This window comes from Osmerus eperlanus, chromosome 12 (assembly GCF_963692335.1).
Source record: "Osmerus eperlanus chromosome 12, fOsmEpe2.1, whole genome shotgun sequence".
In the NCBI taxonomy this organism is placed as follows: domain Eukaryota; kingdom Metazoa; phylum Chordata; class Actinopteri; order Osmeriformes; family Osmeridae; genus Osmerus; species Osmerus eperlanus.
In genome coordinates this window covers 740,817-765,924 of record NC_085029.1, presented here as the reverse complement: position 1 = coordinate 765,924, position 25,108 = coordinate 740,817, and the positions used below count along the sequence as shown (strand labels likewise).

At 42.7% G+C, this 25,108-nt stretch overlaps 1 protein-coding gene across 2 annotated transcripts in view; it reads right to left on the bottom strand.

The window, feature by feature from the left end:
* The window catches only part of znf281b (zinc finger protein 281b), a 33,926-nt gene extending 10,090 nt beyond the window's left edge, over positions 1 to 23,836 (bottom strand). The window contains exons 1-6 of one of the 2 annotated variants that reach the window (XM_062475126.1): positions 23,628 to 23,836; positions 16,790 to 17,247; positions 16,432 to 16,539; positions 15,587 to 15,709; positions 15,301 to 15,394; positions 1,969 to 2,087 (exon numbers count right to left, since the gene is read on the bottom strand). In XM_062475126.1, the coding sequence (XP_062331110.1) occupies positions 1,969 to 2,087; positions 15,301 to 15,394; positions 15,587 to 15,709; positions 16,432 to 16,539; positions 16,790 to 17,191 (846 nt within the window). In that variant the 5' untranslated portion in view covers positions 17,192 to 17,247; positions 23,628 to 23,836. Of the gene's footprint in view, positions 1 to 1,968; positions 2,088 to 15,300; positions 15,395 to 15,585; positions 15,710 to 16,431; positions 16,540 to 16,789; positions 17,248 to 23,627 lie in introns of both variants that reach the window. The other variant, XM_062475127.1, reaches the window with a different exon arrangement.
* Positions 23,837 to 25,108: the final 1,272 nt, after the last annotated feature.

The window sequence follows — 25,108 nt, the reverse complement described above, 5'->3', positions numbered from 1 at the left end:
CCTCGTTCTGTTTTGATCAATAGTAATCGCGTTGATAGAAAGATCGAGTGTCTTCTTGTCTGATCAAGACTGGGATGTGCGCAAACAATAGCTTGCTTCTAAGCAAGCACCCAATTATCAACCTGCGGAATCCTGACTTCATCAGTTGGCGGCTAGATAGTTAGATAAACAGTTTGCATATGTAAAGAGGTAAACCTTGATAATCTTTGAACCATACATGATAGCACCATGGGGTTTGGACTATTGTCAATCTATTAGCCTATCTATTTTAATCTAATGTGGAAGCAAAATGATTTCCTCCAGCATAGCCTCCATTATTTATGAAATGGTAAAACATTTAAAAAAAATACATAAATGTCTGCTAATAAGGTGACACGGTAACAGTTTCTTTTTTTTTTTTGAGCATCGAAGACCCATTTTGATCCAGGAAAAACCCTGAGTTAATGTATAATTTAACTTCAGTTTTCTTGTCATACAAGACTATTGGTTTGGTTCAGTATGTCATTTGTGTAGGGTTTATATAAAAGGCATGTTTCATCAAACTATTACAAATGATTAATTATGCCAAGTCTACGTGACATTGAAACCGTCAGAAAATTCCTGTACTTTTGCAACTCTGGTCTAACTATACAGTTCCTTTCAGTGTGAGGTTTTTACATTTGTGATGTGGTCGGCATTCCGTATTGTCCGCTAGGAGACGAAAACGTTATTTTGCCCGTTTGTCTTTTCTTTTTTCATTTTCTTGCATGCTACAAAAGTTTAAGTGTTGAAGAATCCATACATTTACATTACATTTACATTTAGTCATTTGGCAGACGCTCTTATCCAGAGCGACTTACAGTAAGTATAGGGACATTACCCCGAGGCAAGTAGGGTGAAGTGCCTTGCCCAAGGACACAACGTCAGTTTGCATGACCGGGAATCGAACCTGCAACCTTCTGATTAATAGCCCGATTCCCTAACCGCTCAGCCATCTGACATCTACAAAATGTTTAGGATCAGTAATACTCATAAATTGTTAGTTTACCTAAGCTTCCAGTTGAGCTCTGGGCGCATCATGTGTGATGTGATTTGCATCATGGTGCCACTGGTTTTTCCCTATGCTACTTTATATACATTTACATTTAGCAGACGCTCTTATCAAGAGCGACTTACAGTAAAGTACAGGGACATTCTCCCCGAGGCAAGTAGGGTAAAGTGCCTTGCCCAAGGACACAACGTCATTCTGCACAGCCAGGAATCGAACCGGTAACCTTCAGATTACTAGCCCGACTTCCTAACCTCTCAGCCACCTGACTCCCTATATATATGTATAGCGAGGGGGTTGTAATTACTAGCTGTAATGTTTCATATGAAGGCTGTGTTTGTCTTTATAAAGTACAAACCCATCCCCCCTTCCTAATCAAGTGGTGAATCGGCAGATTTGGTCTTGAGTCAAGTACTGTAAGAACAGTTTCTTCCCATCTGCTGCTGACCTCTTCAACAAGACCAAAGACTCACAATGACATAACACTATCTATTATTTATTAAGTCCATCCACCACCTACTTTGCACATTTTGCAGTATGCTGCCTATTTTGCGGCCCTATTTTATTTGATATCTTTTGTAACAATTTATATGTATATCTATTTTATATCTTAGAGTACCCGTTTAGCTCTTTAGTTATTGTTCCGTATATGTTTATTGCATGCACCTTCCTGCAACAGTAAATTGTGTGTTTGTGAAAACTTGCATGGCAATAAAAACAGATTCTGAAGTATCCTTAAATATGTTTTCACAAGTAGTTGTGTCAACTTTCAAGCATGCGTTCTGCATGTTTGCCGTACATTTTGTTTGTTTTAGACTGACACAGGACTGGGATGATTTAGCCCTGAGTACATTAATAACAATTAAAATAATTACTTTACAACCAAGTAAGAAAAAAAGGAATAAACATTGGAATGACAGTCTGTTACATTTACAACTCACCTGTTGGCAAGTGTCACATCGATATGGCTTCTCCCCGCTGTGGGTCCTCTTGTGTCTTTCCATGTGGTACTTCTGAATGAAGCACATGTTGCACTGGTCACAGCTGAACGGTTTCTCTCCTACAGGAAGTTAAATAATTTACAATGTAAAGCTTTAATTATTTACACAATTTGAATACTTTTTCCATATATTTAAGTTTAGAAAGCACAGATCTAAATACATTGGTTTGGTGGTGCGTGGGGGCTGTCAAGTGATTTTCCTTTAAGAGTTATGCTGTGGGGTTTTTCAAGGCCGATTTTCAATTGCCAATATTTTGGGTTTGTTTCAAGTTTTTAATGTCAGGTGCACAGAACAACACAGGGTCAGACTGGGCACTGAAATTCTTGGGACAAGACAACGCATTCAACAACGTATTTTACATTGTCGAATGTTTTGCTTTTAAACTCAGATTAAAACCAGACAGGTTATAATAACTTGAACTGGAACTGAAACTTAATTTGGGTCTTGGAGGGTTGCTGCTACTGCCTTTGAGAATAACAGCACACTGCTTGTCATCTTAATTTATTACTAGTAAGCAGATCTTATCTTAACTTCACTACATTTTAACCTCAAGAATCTTGTCAAATTTGCCTAAAACGCCTAAACAAGGCATACCCAAAGTAAATTGAAAGCTGTTCTTGAACAATTTATGTACGAGTACGGTTGAAAGGTGACACTTTCTGTCCCGTTGTCAGAATCCCTGTAAGTGCTACTGGAATATTTGACTGGTGCTGCAACAAACGATTAGTCAACTAATCATCTATTTTTTCACTGATTAATCAGTAGACTGAATGATTATTCAGCTTTTGCAATTTGTTAAAACATTGAGTTATACTTATTCTAACTAATAAATGAAACCAGGAAATCACTTTAGAAAAAAATATTTTTATTGCACTTTGAGCCAACTGAACATGCCAATCTCTTTTTGTCCAATTACTCACTGTTTTTCATTGAACATAATCCTGTTGTCTTACAAATGAAGTTCTTAATGCTGCTGCTTAATTTAAGAGATTTGTTTACATTCCTAGCTTTATGTCTGTAATGCATTTTTATCAACTGGTGTCGCTAACTGGCCATCTTGCTTAGTTCCAGCTGCAGCACACTCACTCCTCACCGTTTCCATCCCCTCGTGCCGGGATGTTTCCTTTTTAAATGTTCCAGCATGCACGTTGTGCTCCCATGGAAAGCAAGTCTCACCTTGCACGCATTACAGATGACAGTATCTTTTGAGACACGACCTGTTCTGCTCCGTTTGCACGCTGACATTTTAGCGCTGTTTTCTTCTATTGGATAGCATACGGGAAGGCTGCATTAGTCTAGCGCTACAGCTCCACATTGGTCAAATCACGTTATTGCAGGCACTTAAGATAGGTCCTATGAGATCAACCGATTTGTCGACAACAGAAATATTTGTCGACAACTTTTTATTGTCGATGTTGTCGATAATGTCAACTAATCGCTGCAGCCCTAGTTTTGACTAATAGAAGCTTGAACACAATGAAATAGGAAGTTATTATTTCATCTCTAATGAAAGGTGGTACTTAGTGGAATATATGATAGTGGAACTATCATATAATAGCTAAATCCCTCATTAGTATTACTGAAACACAAAAACTGAAGCATGAACACATTGAAGTGCTTTATCTGATTCCCAGGATTGGCACACAAATAACACTGATTCTGTCAACCATATTGCGCAAGACTTTTATTTTGAAGGCTCCACAGATACATAGCATATGGGGTATTAGCATTTACAGCTAGCCCTCAGCTACAAGGCTAACAAGCTAATTTCAGGACGCACAGACCTAGTTGGCTTTAGAGGGCTGTCAACGGGGCATGGAAGCTCCTATTGGGTCAAACAAGGTGTCAATCGAAAGTGCAGAGTGTAGCGGACATTTTAAGACCATCCACTTGTAAGTACTCGAACCACATCTCCTCCTAGGAGCGATACAATTGGCGAAGGAAGAATGAAGCAACAAGATCGTGGCTGTGTGTGGATATAATTCATTGTTTGGACAACTACTCAACATGGTTAGATACTTTACATCTTTGGGAATGTCAGCAGATGAGGTTTTGATCGGTTGTTTGCATACCTGGACCATTCCGAAGTAATGGTAGGTAAGTACAACTTTTTCCTCTGGCTTTGTTGATATATTGGTCAGAAATCAGGTTAAATAACCGTTTTTAGATTTTTTTGGTGCCGCGTTTATTCGAGGGCGGCCTTTATTACACAACGTTCATTTTTGGTTGCGGTGTTTATTCGAAGAAATACGGTATTGTACTAGATCTCTGAAGAGTATCACACCAGCATTTTTTCTTTGCGTATTCCTCGATACAGCTAGGTAGGTATTGTTTTGCTTACCTCTTCTGTGAGGTTTTACCTATGCTCCAAGTGATCAAAGCACCATTTTGTACAACATCGACTGAGTGCAAAACATTTTCATGGCTATCTACACAACAAGGCTGCACTTCTATAAGTGCTGAGCACGTCTCTGCACACCCACACAACATTAAGAAAGCAGACCTGCAGAAGTATAAACAGAACAGTGGACAGAACTGAAGCAGGATTTGAAAAGGTCCTGAGTGAGAAGCTCCAGCCATATGAATTGGAAAACAAAATCGCACAGATTTACTAACCCTAACCTTGCAAGAGAAGCGAACCCTATTCTATGCGTTTATTAAGACATACGTCAGTACGTTTCCAGTCAAAACTAAACTAGCTAGCATAACACCTAGCACAGTATATGCAAGGAAGTAAATGCTATTCACAGGAGTAAAAAGGCGAATTCACGCAAATGTAGTCGCTACCAATGGATATAGTGTACTCATCGACAGACAATCAGGTGTAAATAAAAGGCAACGTTGCGAACATTAGTCGCAAATTAATTGAACTTTTTAGGCAACGAGCAGGAAGCGATTTGCCTTGTTTGAAAACAGCTTTCTCTCTTTTTGGAATATATAGCCTAATTATATATATTTTGTCATTCTTTTGGCGGGGCGGGAGGTCTCTTTGGAGGGGCCAAAACAATGGTAGGGGAATAACTGTTCGTGCATAATTATGTTTTTAGAAGAATATTTGTATGTGTACAGTGAAAGATTTTCAAATTATATGTGTGTGAGAGAAAAAATCAGAGGGTTTAGGCATCAGGCTATTCACAATATATGCCGCACTTGATACGGGAACAATGATACCAAGCAAAACACGAGTATAGGCGATCTTACAGCATGCTGTTGTGTAACACACTTCGAAAACGAAAGTAAGTAAGTGCGTAATGTATATTTTCTATTGCCTGGGAATTAACCAATATTTACCTTTAGATGCGTGAGTTATAAATATTTCTGACGGTCTCCAAAGCTGAAGTTATTTTTCAGAAACGGTAGCTAGCTAGCTTTAGTTAGCTTCCAGGCTAAGTTAGCTAGCATTATACTCGTAGCAATGCTACTACCAATGCTAGTGTTACTTGTTAGTGGCATCGTTTTTGTCCATCGGAAAATATTCTGTTGGAATGTTTGAAATCGCATATATGCGACGTTACGCTTTGAGACCAGCATTCGAACAATCACGTGCCACGCTACTCCTTAACAGGTTAAATAGCATTCACGAAAAAAGTGATTCTGTTGTTTTGTTCTAAAAACGCGCTATAAGCCGCTTCAAAATATAAACAGCACCACCACAAGAACATTTTTAAATCGGGGTATAAACCGCGGCTTTATTTTCTAAATATACGGTAGTGTTGTTGCTGTAACTCATAACTATTTCAGATCTCATTATGCTGTTTCTGCAATGTGAACTATTGATTTGTATATTGATTAGCCCACCCACCCAATATCACCACCAGCTGTCACTGGATATGGGGATTAGGGCAAGAAACTTGCCACCTGAGCTTAGATAAATACCAAACACTGCAACTCCAGCTGCTCTCTCTGTCAACCACTCGTTCTCTCACTCACCCCGCTCAACCGGGCGAGGTGATGGGACAGGTTTGCTTCTTTCCCCACATATTAAATACACATACACCCCACTCTCTGTTACTGCCAAATCATTTGAACACCATTATGTGATGCTAACTGATCCTATCAAAGCATTTTTAGTTGTCCTCTACCGCCCACCAGGGCCGCTATCCGACTTTGTGAAGGAGCTGGACATGCTCCTCAGCGTCCTCCCGGATGATGGAACACCGCTGATACTCCTTGGGGACTTCAACATCCACCTCGAAGGAATGCAGGCCGTCGACTTCAAGTCTCTTCTGACTTCCTTCGACCTGAAGCTGCTGAACACACCCGTGACCCACCAGGCAGGAAAACAGCTCGACCTCATCCTGACACGTAACTGTATCACTGACTTAACCTCTGTAACCCCACTACACATTTCTGATCACTCCTTCATCCAATTCTCTGTCTCTCTCCCTCCAACTCTTCCTACCTCCCCTCCCCTCGTAACTTTCCGCCGCAACCTCCGCTCCCTATCCCCCTCCCATTTCTCCTCCATTGTAACATCCTCCCTCCCTCCCATTGACGAGTTTATGTGCCACCCCACTGACACTGCCACCATCACCCTGTTATCCACACTAACTGCATCACTCGACACTCTCTGTCCCCTGTCAACCAGGCCTGCGCGATCTTCTCCCTCCTGCCCTTGGCTCACGGATGTGATTCGCGAAGAACGGTCCATCTTTCGGGCAGCTGAGAGGAGATGGCGCAAGTCCAAAGACGGTCTGGACCTTGATAAATATCACTCCCCCCTCAAATCCTTCTCTGCCCGCATAACTGATGCTAAAACCCACTACTTCCTGAACAAAATTAACTCTGCTTCCAACCCTCACAAACTTTTCTCTACCTTCTCCACCCTTCTTAACCCACCTCCCCCACCCTCCCCCTCCACCCTGACAGCAGATGACTTCTCCTCCTTCTTTGAGAAAAAAGTTGCTGACATTAGCAGTCGGTTCCCTGAACCCACCTTTCCTAACCACTCACCCTCTCTGACTGACCCAACTAAATGTCTAAACTCTCTCTCCCCTGTCCGAAGCAGAGATCTCTGACCTCATTCTCTCTCATTGCCCCACCTCCTGTCCCCTTGATCCATTCCCCTCCCCTCTCTTTCAAACCATCTCTCCCTCCATCATAACTTTTCTTCTCCATGTCCTTAACTCTTCTCTTACTTCCGGCACTTTCCCCTCTGTCTTCAAACAGGCCAGAGTTAGCCCTTTACTCAAAAAACCCTCCCTAAACCCAGCCGTCCTCCAGAACTACAGACCAGTATCACTACTACCCTTCTTTTCTAAAACAATTGAACGCGCTGTATCTAACCAACTGTCAAACTTCCTCTCTCCGAACAACCTGCTTGACCCCAACCAATCAGGCTTCAAGACTGGCCACTCCACATAAACTGCCCTCCAGTCTGCCAGAGCGGCTTCGAGGTCATCCGTCATCATTCTGCTGGACCTTTCTGCAGCGTTTGATACGGTTAACCATCAAATCCTGCTGGCCAGACTTTCTGAGATGGGCATCACTGGGACTGTTCTTCAGTGGATCTCATCCTACCTGTCGGGAAGATCCTACCAGGTCTCCTGAGGAGGCAGTATCAGGCCCCCACCAGCTCTCCACTGGTGTCCCACAGGGCTCCGTCCTTGGACCCCTCCTCTTCTCCCTCTACACCACCTCGCTTGGACCAATCATCACCTCCCATGGCTTCTCCTACCACTGCTATGCTGACGACACGCAGCTGTACCTGTCGTTCCCCCCGACTGATCTGGGGATCTCAGCTAGGATCAAGGCCTGCCTCACAGACATCTCCGCCTGGATGACCGAGCACCACCTCCAGCTGAACCTCGCCAAAACAGAACTCCTCATCATCCAGGCCAAACCCTCCATCTCCCACGATCTCTCAATCACCCTGGGATCGGTGACGGTGACCCCTTCATCCTCTGCCGGTGACCATGGATGACGAGCTCTCCCTCACAGCCCACATTGCTGCGGTCTCCCGGTCGTGTAGATTCACCCTCTACAACATCCGGAAGATCAGGAGATACCTGTCTGAGCATTCCACCCAGTTGCTAGTCCAAGCACTTGTCCTCTCAAAGTTGGACTACTGCAACTCGCGGGTCTCCCAGCATGCGCAACCCGCCCTCTCCAGAGGATTCAGAACGCGGCGGCCCGTCTGGTCGTCAATCTACCCAGACGCTCCCATGTTACCCCGCTCCTCATCTCCCTCCACTGGCTTCCCATCACGGCCCGTATCAGATTCAAGACTCTGGTACTGACCTTCCAAGTGGTGAACGGGACTGCACCCGACTACGTCAAGTCTCTCCTCCAGCCTTACACCCCCCCCCCCCCCCCTCGCCACCTACGGTCTTCTTCTGACAACCGTCTGGTGGTCCCACCGCTCAAGAGTGCCCGGTCCCAACACAAGCTCTTCTCCTGTCCGACCCCCCAATGGTGGAATCAACTCCGCACTTCCATCAGGGACACTGACTGTCTCCCCACCTTCAAGAAAAGGCTCAAGACGCACTTGTTCCGGGAGTACAACGGCACTTAGGAATGCTTGGCTGGACCTGATGTTAGTTTCCTCCAGGATCACAATGACTCGTATTGAGAGACTTGTTGCTCTTGTTGGTTAGTTGTAACGGTTTCAAATTCTTGTACCCGCTGTGAAATATTTTACCTGTTGATTTTTTTTTTTCTACAGGTACACTCGTGGGGAGTTTCATGTTGTTCAATTGTAACTTGTTTAACTGCATGCTCTTATGGTTCTTCCCTTTGGCACTTATTTGGTTTTTCCACAATGTATGCTTCACGTTTTGGCTGCTCGCAATGTTTGGGGCTATCTCGTTGTTATGATCAGTGACCTATGCTCTTTTGTAAAGCTCTCTCTTGGAAGTCGCTTTGGATAAAACCGTCTGCTAAATGCATAAATGTAAATGTAAACAACAAAAAAGTCATTTATCAAGCTTTAATTGCTTGAAGGATTCAATGTATTTGCTGGTGGTGTCAATTAGGGCTTTCCAGCCTTTCAGTCCAACCAAGGACCAGTTGCATAAAAATAGACATAGTCTTAGACTTAAATGTAACTAAGTCCAACTTGCCAAACACTTCCAATTTACCTGTTGCATAAAGCTTCACTATGAGTGACATAAGACTGACTTAGATAGCCTGTTGCGCTTTGTATTATGGGCAAAATAAGACACATGGGCAACAACAAAAAAGGAGGACAAAGAAGCGACACTTAATGGCGAAAGATAGATGCATTTAAACCTGCTGAAAACCTATATCTGTTGGAGGAATACAATATTGAAAAAGTTGTCTTATTAATAAATAGTGCAAATAGTCCCCTCCCTGAGTCACCACCTTACCGCGGTGGAGGGGTTTGCGTGTCCTAGTGATCCTGGAAGCTATGTTGTTGGGGGCTTTATGCCCCTGGTAGGGTCACCCAAGGCAAACAGGTTCCAGGCGAAGGACCAGACAAAGCGTGGCTCAAAACCTACCATGAAGAAAACAAACAATGGTTCTCAGTTGCCCCTGCCCGGAAACGGGTCACCGGGGCCCCCCCCCCTGGAGCCAGGCCCGGGGGTGGGGCTTGATGGCGAGCGCTTGGTGGCCGGGCCTTTTCCCATGGGGCCCGGTCGGGCACACCCCGAAGAGACAACGTGGGACCCCCTTCCAGTGGGCTCACCATCCGCAGGAGGGGTCATGGGGGTCGGGTGCAGTGAGAGACGGGCGGCGGCCGAAGGCGGGGGGCCTTGGCGGTCCGATCCTCGGCTGCAGAAGCTAGCTCTAGGGACGTGGAAGGTCACCTCGCTGGCAGGAAAAGAGCTGGAGTTGGTGCGCGAGGTAGAGAAGTTCCGGCTAGATATAGTCGGCCTCGCCTCAACACACAGCATCGGCTCCGGAACCAGTCTCCTTGAGAGGGGCTGGACTCTCTTCCACTCTGGAGTTGCCCTCGGTGAGAGGCGTCGAGCTGGGGTGGGAATACTTGTTTCCCCTCGGTTCGGCGCCTGTACGTTGGGGTTCACCCCGGTGGACGAGAGGGTAGCCTCCCTCCACCTTTGGGTGGGGGGACGGGTCCTCACTGTTTGTGCTTACGCACCAAACGGCAGCGCAGAGTACCCACCATTTTTGGAGTCTCTGGGAGGGGTGCTGGAAAGTGCTCCTCCCGGAGATGCCCTCGTCCTCCTGGGGGACTTCAATGCTCATGTGGGCAATGACAGTGAGACCTGGAGGGGCGTGATTGGGAGGAACGGCCCCCCCAATCTGAACCCGAGCGGTGTTTTGTTGTTGGACTTCTGTGCTAGACACGGCTTGTCCATAACGAACACCATGTTCAAGCATAAGGGTGTCCATATGTGCACTTGGCACCAGGACACCCGAGGTCTCAGTTCGATGATAGACTTTGTAGTCATGTCGTCGGATCTGAGTCCGAATGTCTTAGACACTCGGGGGAGGAGCTGTCAACTGATCACCACCTGGTGGTGAGTTGGCTACGATGGTGGGGGAAGACGCCGGTCAGGCCTGGCAGGCCCAAACGTAATGTGAGGGTCTGCTGGGAACGGCTGGCAGAATCCCCTGTCAGAAGGAGCTTCAACTCCCACCTCCGGGAGAGCTTCGATCATGTCTCGAGGGAGGCCGGGGACATTGAGTACGAATGGGCCATGTTCCGGGCCTCCATTGTTGAGGCGGCTGACCGGAGCTGCGGATGCGAGGCGGTTGGTGCATGTCACGGCGGTAACCCTCGGACCCGGTGGTGGACGCCGGAGGTGAGGGAAGCCGTCAAGCTGAAGAAGGAGGCCTATCTGACTACGTTGGCTGGTAGGACTCCAGAGGCAACTGATGTGTACCGGCAGGCCAAGCGGAATGTGGCTTTGGCGGTCGCGGAGGCAAAAACCCGGGCGTGGGAGGAGTTCGGCGAGGCCATGGTGGTTGAAAAGCTCCGCGGTGGCAGGGCCCCTGGGGTGGATGAGGTCCGCCCGGAGTTCCTTAAGGCTCTGGATGTTGTAGGGCTGTCTTGGTTGACACGACTCTGCAACATCGCGTGGACATCGGGGACAGTGCCTCTGGACTGGCAGACCGGGGTGGTGGTTCCCCTCTTTAAAAAGGGGGACCGGAGGGTGTGCTCCAACTTTAGGGGGATCACACTCCTCAGCCTCCCTGGGAAAGTCTATTCCGGGGTTCTGGAGAGGAGGGTCCGTCGGATTGTCGATCCTCGGATTCAGGAGTAGCAATGTGGTTTTCGTCCTGGTCGTGGAACTGTGGACCAGCTCTATACCCTCGGCAGGGTTCTGGAGGGTGCATGGGAGTTCGCCCAACCAGTCTACACATGTTTTGTGGATTTGGAAAAGGTCGTTCGACCGTGTCCCTCGGGGGCTCGTGTGGGGGGTGCTCCGGGAGTACGGGGTACCGGACTCCCTGATCGGGGCTGTTCGGTCCCTGTACGACCGGTGCCAGAGTTTGGTCCGCATTGCCGGTAGTAAGTCAAACTTATTTCCGGGGGCGGGTTGGACTCCGCCACGGCTGCCCTTTGTCACCGATTCTGTTCATAACTTATATGGACAGAATTTCTAGGCGCAGCCAGGGCATTGAGGGGGTCCGGTTTGGTGACCTCAGGATCGGGTCGCTGCTTTTTGCAGATGATGTGGTCCTGTTGGCTTCATCGGGCCGTGACCTTCAGCTCTCACTGGAGCGGTTCGCAACCGAATGCGAAGCGGCTGGGATGGGAATCAGAACCTCCAAATCTGAGGCCATGGTTATCAACAGGAAAAGGGTGGAGTGCAATCTCCGGGTCGGGGAGGAGATCTTGTCCCAAGCGGAGGAGTTCAAGTATCTCGGGGTCTTGTTCACGAGTTAAAGAAGGATGGAGCGTGACAATTTTTTAGCAGTCGATCTACCAGTCGATCTACGTTCCTACCCTCACCTATGGTCACGAACTGTGGGTAGTGACCAAAAGAACGAGATCGGGAATACAAGTGGCCGTGAGTTTTCTCACGGCAGGGTGTCCGGGCTCTCCCTTAGAGATAGGGTGAGAAGCTCGGTCATCCGGGAGGGGCTCAGAGTAGAACCGCTGCTCCGCCGCGTCTAGAGGGGCCAGTTGAGGTGGCTCGGGCATCTGATAAGGATGCCTCCTGGACGCCTCCCTGGTGAGGTGTTCTGGGCATCTGACTCATTTAGCGAGTCTAACCTGACAATTTAAGATTGTTTAAGGTCTTTGCACACTGGACGCAACACAAATAAACGGCACGAAATTGCGAATAATTCGGATGAATATTTCTGAAAACGTACGACGTGCCTTATTATGCACATCAAGCGCGACGAGATTTTGCTAATAAATTATTACGGCTCTAAAATGATTTGTGCCACAGGAAAAAACAACTATGGACTCAACATCAAGCGATGATGAGCTGGTGCTTCTTTTAATAAATATAATCTGAGACAGAAAACAAACAGAATCTGAAGGAATTTTCCAAAGCAATCTTTTGTAATGAAGAAAATATTGTTATAGTTAGCTAGCTATAACATTAGCTAGCTGTAACATTAGCTAGCATAGTTGGAAGTTTAAACAAATACGTTTTACATTTGAAGCTTGATATACACACACCATTGTCACACTGAAGCTCCTGTGCTATTCCTCTCATACGTTGTCTTTAAACTCGTTGTCCTTGTAGTTCTTTTCTTTTGTATCATATATAACTGGGTGCTGAGAAACAGTGTGATAGTTTGACTGTGACGTGATCAACAATATGCGTTTCGATTGGTCACGTGTCCATGTCGAAGCAAAACCTCAAAAAAATTGACCTTGGTTTGAAAAAATAAATGCAGCAAAATCGCTCAAAGAAAATAACGTCTAGTGTAAAAGCTTGCATTGACTAGATACAGGTTAGAAAATTATTATTAATTAGCGAATTAGGGGCACGAAACTAAACACGTCCAGTGTGCAAAGACCTTTAAGACTAGGGCTGGGTGGTATGGCCTAAAATGTTTATCACGGTATAATTCGTAAGCACTGACGGTAACGGTATATATCACGATATTTTAGTTATTCTTAAAATGTCATGACAATGCAATCCGCACAGCAGCGGCTAATCTACCGCACTCGGACGGATTTGGATTGGACAACTCCGGTGTGTCGCATGAGAATTTTCCAACTTTTGCAGTGCTTTGCCACACAAGAGTGACTTTAGCGTTCAACAGTAGCCTACGTTTAAGGGATAGCAAGAAAACTCTTAAATATTTGTAGTGAGTTAGCTATAAACAATTATTACATGGCTGAATACTCGATTATATTGGCCTACAATGAACATTTCACAATTCTAACCAACCTGGCATTGGATTTGTTAAACGCATTCTGGTAGATTGTTAATATTCGCGCACATGCATGGCTTTCAGGTGGTGAAAAAGATTTCTAGTGTTTCCACATTTGGCTAGCACAATTCGACGACAACTTACAGAGTAGGCTACTGTTTGTTGGTCGATGTCGGATAACTTGAAACCAAACCATTTCCAAACGACAGAAGAGGCCCCCTTTTCAACCCCACTGGCGTTAATATTTTCAGACATCATTAACACTTGCTTACACTTGCCAACAAAAGCAGTTTACTCCAATGAATGTTTGCTTCCTCTGGAGTTGCCCTAGTTTAGACTAGTCTAAGGCCGAATCCCAATTCTCTGTCTTACCCCTACCCCTTAGTTTACCCCTAGCCCTTGTCCCTCGAAACTGAGTGTTAAGGGTTAGATACCCCTATGAAATGAGACGCCACTTGGTTACGGTTACGTCATCTAGCACGTATCGATGTCTCCTAAGCAAGTAGTGTTATGCACTGATATACGAAATTCACAGCTAATGGAGTTTAATTAAAACTGTAGACATGCATGGAATCCATTCAAGGCTAGTCAGAGAAATGTGGGACTGTTGTGCAAATCGCAAGTGTAACTTTAGCGTAGCAAACTAGCGATTTTTTAAAAACGTTTCAATTAAGAACATGGTTGCAAATATATATGTACAGGACTGTGTAGAGCACAAAACAAGACTGTCGTAATCTTTTTATTAATTATTTAAGCCATAATTACATTTATCAGACTCTCTGGGTGATCTGGCCGCCATTGTTGCCGGTTGCGCAGTATTCACATACCCCTTGGTTTCAAGTAATTTCCCGAAAATACTTTTTAAGGGGTATGTACCCCTACCCCTTGGCCCTACCCCTCGATCTAAACGAGTATTGGGACAGCCCTTACTCTCACATGAATGCGCAAAAGTAAGGGGCAGGGGTAAGACACAGAATTGGGATTCGGCCTTAAACTACGTTTATGCAACTGTCCCCAAAATAATCATTTGTTCAATTATCTTTACATGATAGATAACAGGTTCCAGCCAGTATAAACAAATATTAGATAAGGGTCGAATGAAGAACCATCGATCACATCTCCAAAACTTGATATCTTATTGGTTGGTCCATTTCCTTAGTGTCCGAAATGTGCAAACATCAAAACAGCTAGAATTATGCATTGTTGGAGTACAAATATGACGGACCTGGTGTGCAACAACTCGCAGATACTGTAGCTGGCTTCGAATATAGTAATTGAAGACCAAATTAATTTGCACAAATTATTCAGACGAATTTGAATGCAAATGTTTTGGGCTGAGACATCTCAGCTTTTCCTTCATTTACAAATCTCTCCATCTATATCTTATTGTTATATCACTGCCAGGTACCACAAATGTTATTTTAACGTAAAAGGTTTAATTGTTTGTTTAATTTGAATGTGGTGAACAGGTATTCAATGGAGACCAAAGTATTTTAAAATATTGAAATCAACTGCAGCACCCATATCCATTTATGGCAGTACTCTGTTTGGAAACCCATTCTCTTGGACAGTGGTTCTCAAACCTGTCCTCAAGTACCACCTGTCCTGCATGTTTTAGATGTTTCCCTGCTCCAACACACCTGATTCAAATGCATGTTCGTTACCAGGCTTCCACAGAGCTAGATAATGACCCATTTATTTTAATCAGGTGTGTTGGAGCAGGGAAACATCTAAAACATGCAGGACAGGTGGTACTTGAGGACAGGTTTGAGAACCACTGCTCTAGGACATCCCCTTACCAATTAGATTACGTTTCCCTTTTTGTTTATTGCTTGTTTACACTCATTTTGAACTAAAACATTTAGATTTGTACTGTGGTGTAGAGAGGACTACAGGCTTAACCAGAATTTAAATGTATTGTATGTAATGCATGCATTACATTTAAATGCAGCAATTATCTTACTATACAGAGAATTTTAAACCATCGGAAACACTGGAACTCACCACTGTGAATCTTCTCGTGTCGCTGCAGGAGGTACTTCTGAATAAAGCTCATATTACACTGACTGCACCTGAAAGGCCTTTCACCTGTGCGATCAAAAATACAATCACACACTCTCCATGTTAATGATCAGTGTAGACCAACAAAATGCTTTGAAATTGCTTTTTCTTAAAATAAACATTAAGTAAATAAAATTATGAATTCCCAAAATGTGTTACGTCTCCTACCAAATATTTATGAATCATGACAGATATTTTCTTTGTCCTAAAGCACTGAGAGCCTCTCACCTGTGTGAATGAGAACATGTCGGCGCAGGTGGTAGGAGCTGCGGAAAGCAGCGTTGCAGTGCTCACATATGTGTGGTTTGGAGTTGGGAGACAGACTGGATCCATCTGCATCCAGCAGCATGGCCTGTAGAGATGAGATTGTCTCCGACAGAAGACAATGATTTGGTTCATTCAGATCAAATCAAATCAAAATGTATTTGTATAGCCGTTTTTACATGCAAGCATGTCACAGAGGGCTTCACATATTGCCATAGAACTGCCTGTCAACCAACCTAAACCCTAGAGGAAGACAAGCAAAAACTCCCAGAAAAACTCAGATAGTGTTATTTTATTTGTTGTGTTATCGATCGTTGTTGTGTTTATGCTTCTAGAACATAACCTTTTTGAGCCCATGTCCAATTGTATTAAAGTTCCAAATAATGTTTACAACTCTGCATGCCTTTCGACATGTTTGTAATCCATACAGTAAATGTGGGACGAAAATGGCATTTTCGATTTTTGGCCAAAATAGAAAGATAGATGAGCAGAAAAATGCCCCGCCTCTGTGCACTGTGGTCAAATGTCACGCTTGTTTAATCTAGTCATTATCACAGCACAAACCAGCAAATGGGGATCATGACAGCAGTGTGGAAATAACCATTTCTGAAAAGGACATAACATTTGCAATCTGCAGTGTTTGTTCAACAGAATTTCAACTATTATTACATTTGTAAAGTAGAATTAAAACATTTAAAAAGGGTTTGTTTGTTTTTTAAATAGGAAAAAAAAAAAAAGAAGTAATTTTTGTTTTTTGCAGAGGGGCATCCGGAAGACACAAAGTATGAAATGTACTAATATGGATTCTACCTTGGCAGCATCTCCACGTTTCCTTCTTCCTTTTCCTCCTTGTCCATCACTGCTCTTGCGCCTTCTTCCTGAGGTCTCTTTTGGCTCCTTCTCTACTCTTCCAGACATCTGGAGGACAAATCAAACTAAAAGTACTTGTATTGCAGCTTACAATATCTATGTGTAATTAATGCATTCTGCTGTTGTGAAGTTGCAAAAGGTGAAAACTTTTAAGGGGACGTAGACTTCAGAGGCACTGTATTTTTATGACAAATTATGGTATTAATAGTTCACAACATTAAACTATAGTAGGACAATGTTATGGGGTTGGCATCTGTTGTAGAAAAAACAAACAAAAAACTCAGAAGATTCCCCTCACCGGCTCTCCCATGGTCCTCACATTACTGATACTAAGGTCATGGTGAAGCATGTTCTGGTGGCTGCTGCCAAACGACATCTCCAGCATATCACTGCCCTTCCCTGTGCTTCCTCCTCCTCCAGCGTAAAGCGGCAGGCGGTAGTCTAAATCGCTCATCCTTTCCTGCTTTATGCCCATGCTGTGAAGGTAGACCCCCGATGCCCCATGGTCAGGAGGCGAGTCACGTTCTTTCTTAAGGATCATCTCCTGGGGTAGGTCACTCATGACTGTTTGGGAAGCCAGGCGGGTGAAGCTGGTGACAGGCGGCAGGTGGCTAAACATGAGCATGCCTGGGGAAAAGTTGGGGTCCATGCCTCCACTACGCATAAACTCGTTACCTAGTTTGTCTTGGATGATACTCATGATGATGTTTTTTTAAGGGCTGTCAGATGATCTAAATAGGGCTGTAAGGGAATATCCTGAAAGAGAAGCAAGAGAACATAGTATGATTAGTGACGAGAACGATAAACTGACAAATGCCTTTAATGAATACAGTTTTATTACAAGTTCTCTTCCATGCTATTCTCCACTAAACTTGTTGACAAGAAAAGTGGAAAGAGCCATGGAACAACTTGGGTTTGAGGCAGATGACAAGGCGAACATCGTGTATCACCAAAACCCAAACCAAAAAGGTGCTATTGAAATTTACAGACTAAAAGAGGAAACATCACACTTACTAATTAAATATGTTTTTGTTTAATTAAAGCACCTGAAAGACAGACACCCAGATAATTCAAGGAGTTAAAGGGCAGGGTAGTTACATTTAGCAAAAATAGCAATTTTAGCTTGAGTTTGAAAGTATTCAACCAAAATATCCCACCGCCTCCCTTCAAAGCCACTCCCCCAAAACACATGAACACTGCCTGACTACTGCAGGAGGACAACAGGGGGGTATTCGTCGTAGCTCGCTAAGCGGTTTAGCAAGCTAATTTTCAGGCCAAGATAAAAAAACGCCCCTCTTTTTGGTTCGTGGAAGCAACTTTTGATAAATCACCATAGTAACATATCAATTAGCACTAACCTGCTCCAGAGCAGGCTAATGTAAGTGTAGCTGGATAAGCTTGCCATACCCCCGGAAAATAACATGGCAGCTCCCTTTTTGAGAGACCCAGTTGACCAAGGAGCTATATTTTAGTTCAATTAGCTTTCCATACCAATAGAGTTCTTTGTGATTGCCAAGATCCTTTATTTCACACGGCTGAGTTCTTGTTTGAGCGATATCGATTCAGCCGACAAGGACTCATTTATTTGCAAGACCTTCTCGGGCCGTACATTGCAAATATCACACGCTGCAGCAAGCCAGCAGGCACATTTAAAGAAATGTGATCTGATTGATTGGGGTAATGAGGCACTTAAGATGAGCCTATACATTTCCCCAAAACTTTCGCATTTAGCTTATCGGCAATTTTTTGCAAAGCTGCTTGTCTTGCTCTGGCAGCGGTTTGACTTAGCCATGATAATATGCTTATTGTCTTCGTAGAGACTCATTATAATAGTTTGCTCGGATGGCGAGAATAGCCTATCACCGCTCTCTCTTTCGTCTTTTCCGCCATAATACCGTTAGAAAATCACGGTTTTGGTGATCGACCTTTCCTGCCTTTTGAAGTAGGACGTGCACGTGCAATTTCCCTGATAAGTTTAGCCTGATTGAAATTAACCACATGATTTGGATGCGGATCAGCTGTTGACGAACCGATATTTGCTGTTCTCACACATGTTAACGGGCTAAAGGGACAATTGATTAACTTAGCTTCAACCCTTATGACGAACGGGGCCCAGGCAAGTAGCAAGTCCAATAATTGCATTCTCTCATATCAGTTTCAGACTCAAATGAAAAACTTCTGTTTTGCCCCGTCCACTTCCGGATTAAGCCACGCCCATTCCGAGTATGGATACAGATCATTAAGTTGGTTGAACAGATGTGTATGTGTGTGTGTGTGTGTAAAATATATATATATTACAAACACAGATAATGGTGTACTTGCTCATCCCTATAATTTATATTATTTTACTGTCAGATCATTTGATTTACTGATTGCCATCAGGATGAGAAGTTTGTCAACAAATATGAAAAAAGTGTTTCCCAAAAACATGAAGCGCCAAGCAGGGGTAATTTGACCCCAGCAAAGAAATTGAAATAAAAAACTAGAGCGGGTACAATTACTGGGGAAGTGTGGGGTGTGCTTGCGCGGTGTGCTTGCATCGGTTGCAGATCGGTCTGTTTTGGGGTGAAATTTGACACTTATTGCTAGGGGTGTAACAATATATTGTGGTACAATGCATCGCGGTGCAAAAATGTAATAATATGTATCATAAAGTCATGGCAATTTTTTGTTGTTGATATGACATCAATTTTATCCTATTGGTTGAGTTATCAACACGCAACCTCTTGCACCTGCGTCCCACGTGCACACAGCATTGAGCATTCATAGCTTGAACTGGGCAATAGCCTAGCAGGGCAAATGAGTAAACTTAAACTGAAATAGAAGATGCCCCGTCCGACGTCTGGCAGTATTTTAGTTTTACAGTCATTTTGTTTCATTTAAAATGGTACCACAACGACAAAGTAACAACCAGTAAGTAACCAAAACAAACAAACCCAAATTTTAAAGCCGTTTATGTTGAGTTTCTTACTTGAACAGAACTGGGTTTTTTAAATTATTTTTTACTGCTTTAAGAAGCTCTGTTTACTAATTTTTTGTAAAACATCAGTTTTGTTGTTCAGTGACACAAAAATTAACACACGAAACATAGTTACTTAACATACAGAAGTTTAAATAAAATCCAGAAATATCGCACATTCTTGAAGTTGTTAAATTTCTGTAAATGTTTTCGGGTTCAACATATCAAGATACAAATAGAATCGTGAGCTGACTATCGTTACACCCCTATTGATACTTAATATTTATGAAGATGGCATAGATTAAAAAGCATGCATTGGTTGCTGCTCATTTACACTTACTATTAAGATTAAAAGAGTGAAGTGTAGAATGAAACACCATTCCCTTAGTGCAATATGGAATGGTGATAGGCTATGTTGCAGCCTCACAGAGTTGAAACAGTTGCATCAAAACGAGGAAATTGGGCAATCCTGTGTAAAAGGGTCCTAACCTATATCTACCAAAGATGTCACTGGCAGCATCTTAGCTGGAATCACGATTCAAACATTACCCTCTGCAAACATAAAACATTCCCCCAAAAAACATAAATAAGCTTGAAATGTACTTCTGGAAAACGGAATACGCGGGCGCAAACCCCTACAACCAGCTGATGCTCAATGCTGTGTGCATGTGGGACGCAGGTGCAAGAGGTTGCGTGTTGATAACTCAACCAATAGGATAAAAGGTGAGGGAATCGGGCTAGTAATCCGAAGGTTGCCAGTTCGATTCCCGGTCATGCCAACTGACGTTGTGTCCTTGGGCAAGGCACTTCACCCTACTTGCCTTGGGGGAATGTCCCTGTACTTACTGTAAGTCGCTCTGGATAAGAGCGTCTGCTAAATGACTAAATGTAAATGATCCAGCCAGAGTCGGGCAGAGTGTTAGGGAAATCGTTATGTTCCGTTACGCATTTCTGGATTCTTTTTGTTGTTGTTTTTTTTTATATATATTGGCCGATATACCGGAACATCAGATTTTTAAATCACCAGATATTTGTATTGGTATCGGCCGTAAAAATCCTTTATCGGTCGGGCTCGACTAGTTACCTAAAACGATTATTCAAATTAATTCTATGAAGTGCATTAGCTTCACTACATGGGCGTTTGTGTGAAGACTGGTAAGCACAATTCTTATGTCATGACATAGTGGAAACAATCATTTTGAGCACAAATATAATGTTTTCTTTTTTGCTTGCGCGCTCTTTGTGAAGTCCCTATCTACACTCACATCAAACCAATACTAGGACCAAGGTTTGGGCTAAGCCCCTAATGTTCACAACGTCTGGCTACACCCCTGCCTACCACCACAAATAGAATCAATAGAAATAGTTACGTCGTCAGAGCCGCTTGTAATTACGATTTTAACATGTATAATTAGCTGATGTTAGCTATCTAGATGTAAGTGAGGAGACTGACCTCGAGCGAAAGACTGAACTAACTTTGTTAGCAGTCATACAATGTGTCCGGGAAATGACTTGTTGTCTTGAACACAGGCACGTGTGAGTGACTGAAAGAGCGTGCCTGTGTACCGTGGGGGGACAGAGGGGGTGATTGACTGGGAGTGAGAGATGCTTTGCAAAAGCAATGGTGCAAAACACAACGTTGGACATAAAATGAGAAAGTGTACCAACATTTTTGATTCATTTTGAGACCTTATGAAACTATGTCAAGGGAGAAATTAGACTATGGTGGGCCACCACGGTCTAGCCAATGAATGGGAAACACTGTCACACATACTGGAAGCTTCTTCACCCTGAAAAACTCTAGTAAGAAAGGTTCAAAGAATTTACAGTGTAGGGTTATTTTGCAGTGTAGCCCGCTTTACTTAAAGGATCAGACTGCTAGATTGAATAAACAACTAGCCCATTCATCATGTTACTATTTAGAGCAATATGACTTGCTTTCAACAAGTCAGTCAATGTATTTACAGGTTGACGTTTTCTGTTCTCTAAATACATTTCGGAATAAGAAAGAAGAATTATAAGAATGTCAATGTTCTATGTAGGCCAGTTAATATGAGAAAATTAAAAAAATACCCATTTAATCAAACTAGCCTATAGATAATTATGTCAGCATATAACAGCCAGTGCAGGCAACTGCAATGCATCCACAGTTTTCCATAATTTCCCACTAATTCCCCAAAGTTCTAAAGCAGTTTATCCGCTGCAAATTCACTGAATTTTGTAACTCTACTTTCACTTGATTATAAATCTTAAACTAAAAGCTACAGGCGAGTCTGAACTGTGTTTGTGGCAAAAAAACAAAAACTGACCTTTCAGGTGGGCATACAGCCTTAGGTCAGCTTTTCTTGAAGCCTTAATAATCATTAACTACCCAATCTCCAAATATTATTGGTAACCAAGTTTCCATTAGCATTAGCCTATTCTGGATTATTTGAGGGCCACATTTTCCAAAATGTTGTAGATGCTTATGGATCTGCTACTTTCCTATGAAGTCCTGCTGTAGTTCTTACCAAATAAACTGTACACGTTTTTTTAATTATCTAAATACATGTTTTATGAAACTATATCTAAAAATAATTATATACTTCCACAATACAGCTCCTATTCATAAAAAAAAAATTAACACTAAGTGCCCAATATTTAAACTATTAATAAAACAGGATTAGGCTGCAGGTTAGTGCGGTCATAGCAATTAATCATAGTAACTGTTTTTTCTAGATCCTGAAAATAGGCATAACTAGAAAGTTGGTTATGGCTGCGCAATACGAATTGGATATCTTTTAACACTCATTGGAAAACAACATCATCACAAACTATACCGTTTACGTTACAAATCACGTGCAAGATACGACATTTTGTATCACATGCAACTTGTCATGATGTAAGCAAACACTAATCTGCATAATGAAATGGTTCTTTAAAAATTAACCAGCACCACGTTTTGAAAATATACAAAACGTTACAATACGTTTTTAGTTTTTTAATAAACCAGTTTTGGACGATTGCTCTCTATTCATGTTTCTAGTTTAACATAGAGCTAGCTCTAGCTTTACATTACTAGGCTAACGTTAGACTACTACGACTGAACTGATATGAATCGCTTAACAACCTAAATCAATACCCAACCATTCACACAAGGGTTTCACATCTGTTTATGGGGGTGGCCTTTTTTGCAATCTTGAGTAGTTAGCTACCTCCTGCATGTTTCCTCTGGTCAACACAAGCAAAATTTGACTAGAGTTACAGTGAGAAAAGTACAACATACGCGTTTATCGTTCAGCGTTAAAGTACTCAGCATGTGCTAGCTATCTTATGCTAACAAGCAGGGTATAAAAAGAAACAACGTAGACTAGCACTAAGTAATTGGGCATGCTCTTTAAATTACCCAACACAGACGTGCAACGGTGCAGCTAGCTAATGTCGTGCATGTATTGACTATCGCCACTACCAGCTGGCAAGCTAGCTCGACATTCGCAATCAATCTAGCACTATTCAGTGCTATTCAATCTAGCACTATTGTGGCTCAGGTAATTTGATGCTCAACGTATTATTAGCAAGACAGGGCTATCTTGAAAATACAAGCATTTGGGGCACAGGCATAACGTGCTAGCATGAGCAAGTCAGCCAATTTGCTGAAAAACTATTTCATAAAAAGGCATAACTAAACTAATTAATGTACCCAATTTTACGCGAAACTAACAGAATCGTATAATACAGACGACGAATGACTTACTCCATTTCTTAAAATGAGACTAACGTTAGCTGGCTAACAAGTTAGCTACGCACTACTACTAGCGCACTCTATTTATTAAAGGTGAGATGCTATCCTTTAGCTAGAGCTAGATTAATCTCAATAACAATGTTTATAATTTCTAGCCAACGTTAATCATGCATCAAAACCTCCCCAAAAGGTTTAACACATTTTAGATACATGTGCCATGTATTTATTGCACGCACTCTCACACAGGACTCCACCTTGGCTATAACTTAGCTAACGTTACAGATAGCAGCTAGCTAGCTCAGTAGCCTGCTCGATCCTCGCATTGTGGACGCAAGACAACAATGATGCTGGCTTCCCTCGCCTGCTGATTCAAATTTCTTGTAATTTCTACAGGGGATATCTCGACATATTTAAACAATTAATCAAACATGTAGCTATTTTTAACATTATACTTACATGCACATGACCGCGGTTGGCGTTAAACGTTTATATCGTGTTCCCCTTTTCGCTCCTTGGAGGTTTTAATGCCAAAACATTGTTCTCTTGCGACCGCTGCTTTCTTCCATCTTGGTCTCGCGCGGGGAATTATGGGTCTAATAGTGGACGGGTCGTGAGAGGAGACAGACGAGTTTTCCACAGTCTTGTATGCCGTGATCGAGTTCAGTCCGTTGGCCTGTAGGTACTGGGCTGTGATACAGACTGTTTGGTAGCTTGTAACCAGTGTTTGTAACAATTGCAATAACAATACTCATCAATAATGCACATGAACAGCCACACCAAAGGAAATGTGGAACACACAATGAAAAGATTATTGAGAGGTGCTGGATAAAAAAAAGAGGTTCAAAGACCATGGGGCACCTGATAAAAATATTTGGGTCTTGCTTTTTTATTTACACACAACTCAAGAGATCACAACACCAGTAATATTTAACATAATCTCTAAGCGTGTAACCTAGGCTATATCACGTAGTTAGGTTAATTTGGATAATGCCAGCTAATTAGTAAAGTGTCCATCAACAATTTCAATTATTTGTTTGTATTTGCATTTGCGAAAAGATCCATGTCCATTGTGAACTATATGTGAGATACATCAGAATCAGAATGGGATTTATTCGCCATGAAAGTTTGCACAGACAAGGAATTTGCTTTGGCAGGAAGGTGCATACAATAAACATATACCTAAAATTTAAATATGTGGACTATCTATACTAAGGGTACATAACATGAAACATAACATGAAATTAGTAATTGGTTTAAATGACCTGACCACTAAACAAATCTTTCTTACTGGAACACATTGTGTCTGGATGAGCTTTGTTGTAATAAATAATAATTTGCTGCTCCAAACCCTGTCTTGGTGTATTTTTGTGATGGATGTGGCATTGTATATGAACAAACCAGGTAAAATATTTGCTTATCTATATAAACCTGCCCAGCCATTGTGTGTGGCAGAGTATCTTCTTGGTGAGCGGAGCGGGAATCACTCCTGTACACTGAGAAACAGCTATCCGTCAAATTAATAATTCAAGTAAACAACTGAATTTTCAAGTCATGACATTTGAATCTGTTAAAAAGAGTCATTCAATTTGACCCCAGTCACCCCACACACGTTATTACAACTGCATATCATCCGTTGCGTGAGCCAGTGTATTATGGTTGTCTAACCAACTCATCACATTGTGGTTCTGAATGAATAGAGTAAAATAGATTTGTTTAAGAGAACAGACAGACAGGTAGGTACTTTATAAATTGTGGCTTTACAGCAGTCCAGGTAATAGGACAAGACACAACTTCCAGTAAAAACAAACAAACAGGTTAACAATGTAAAATATACTTTAGGTTGGCACCCAGGGGTAAAATAACAATTTAATGGTTAAATATATGTCTATTGATCCCAGAGGAGACATTTCACAGTTACTGGAATAACAGTAAACATG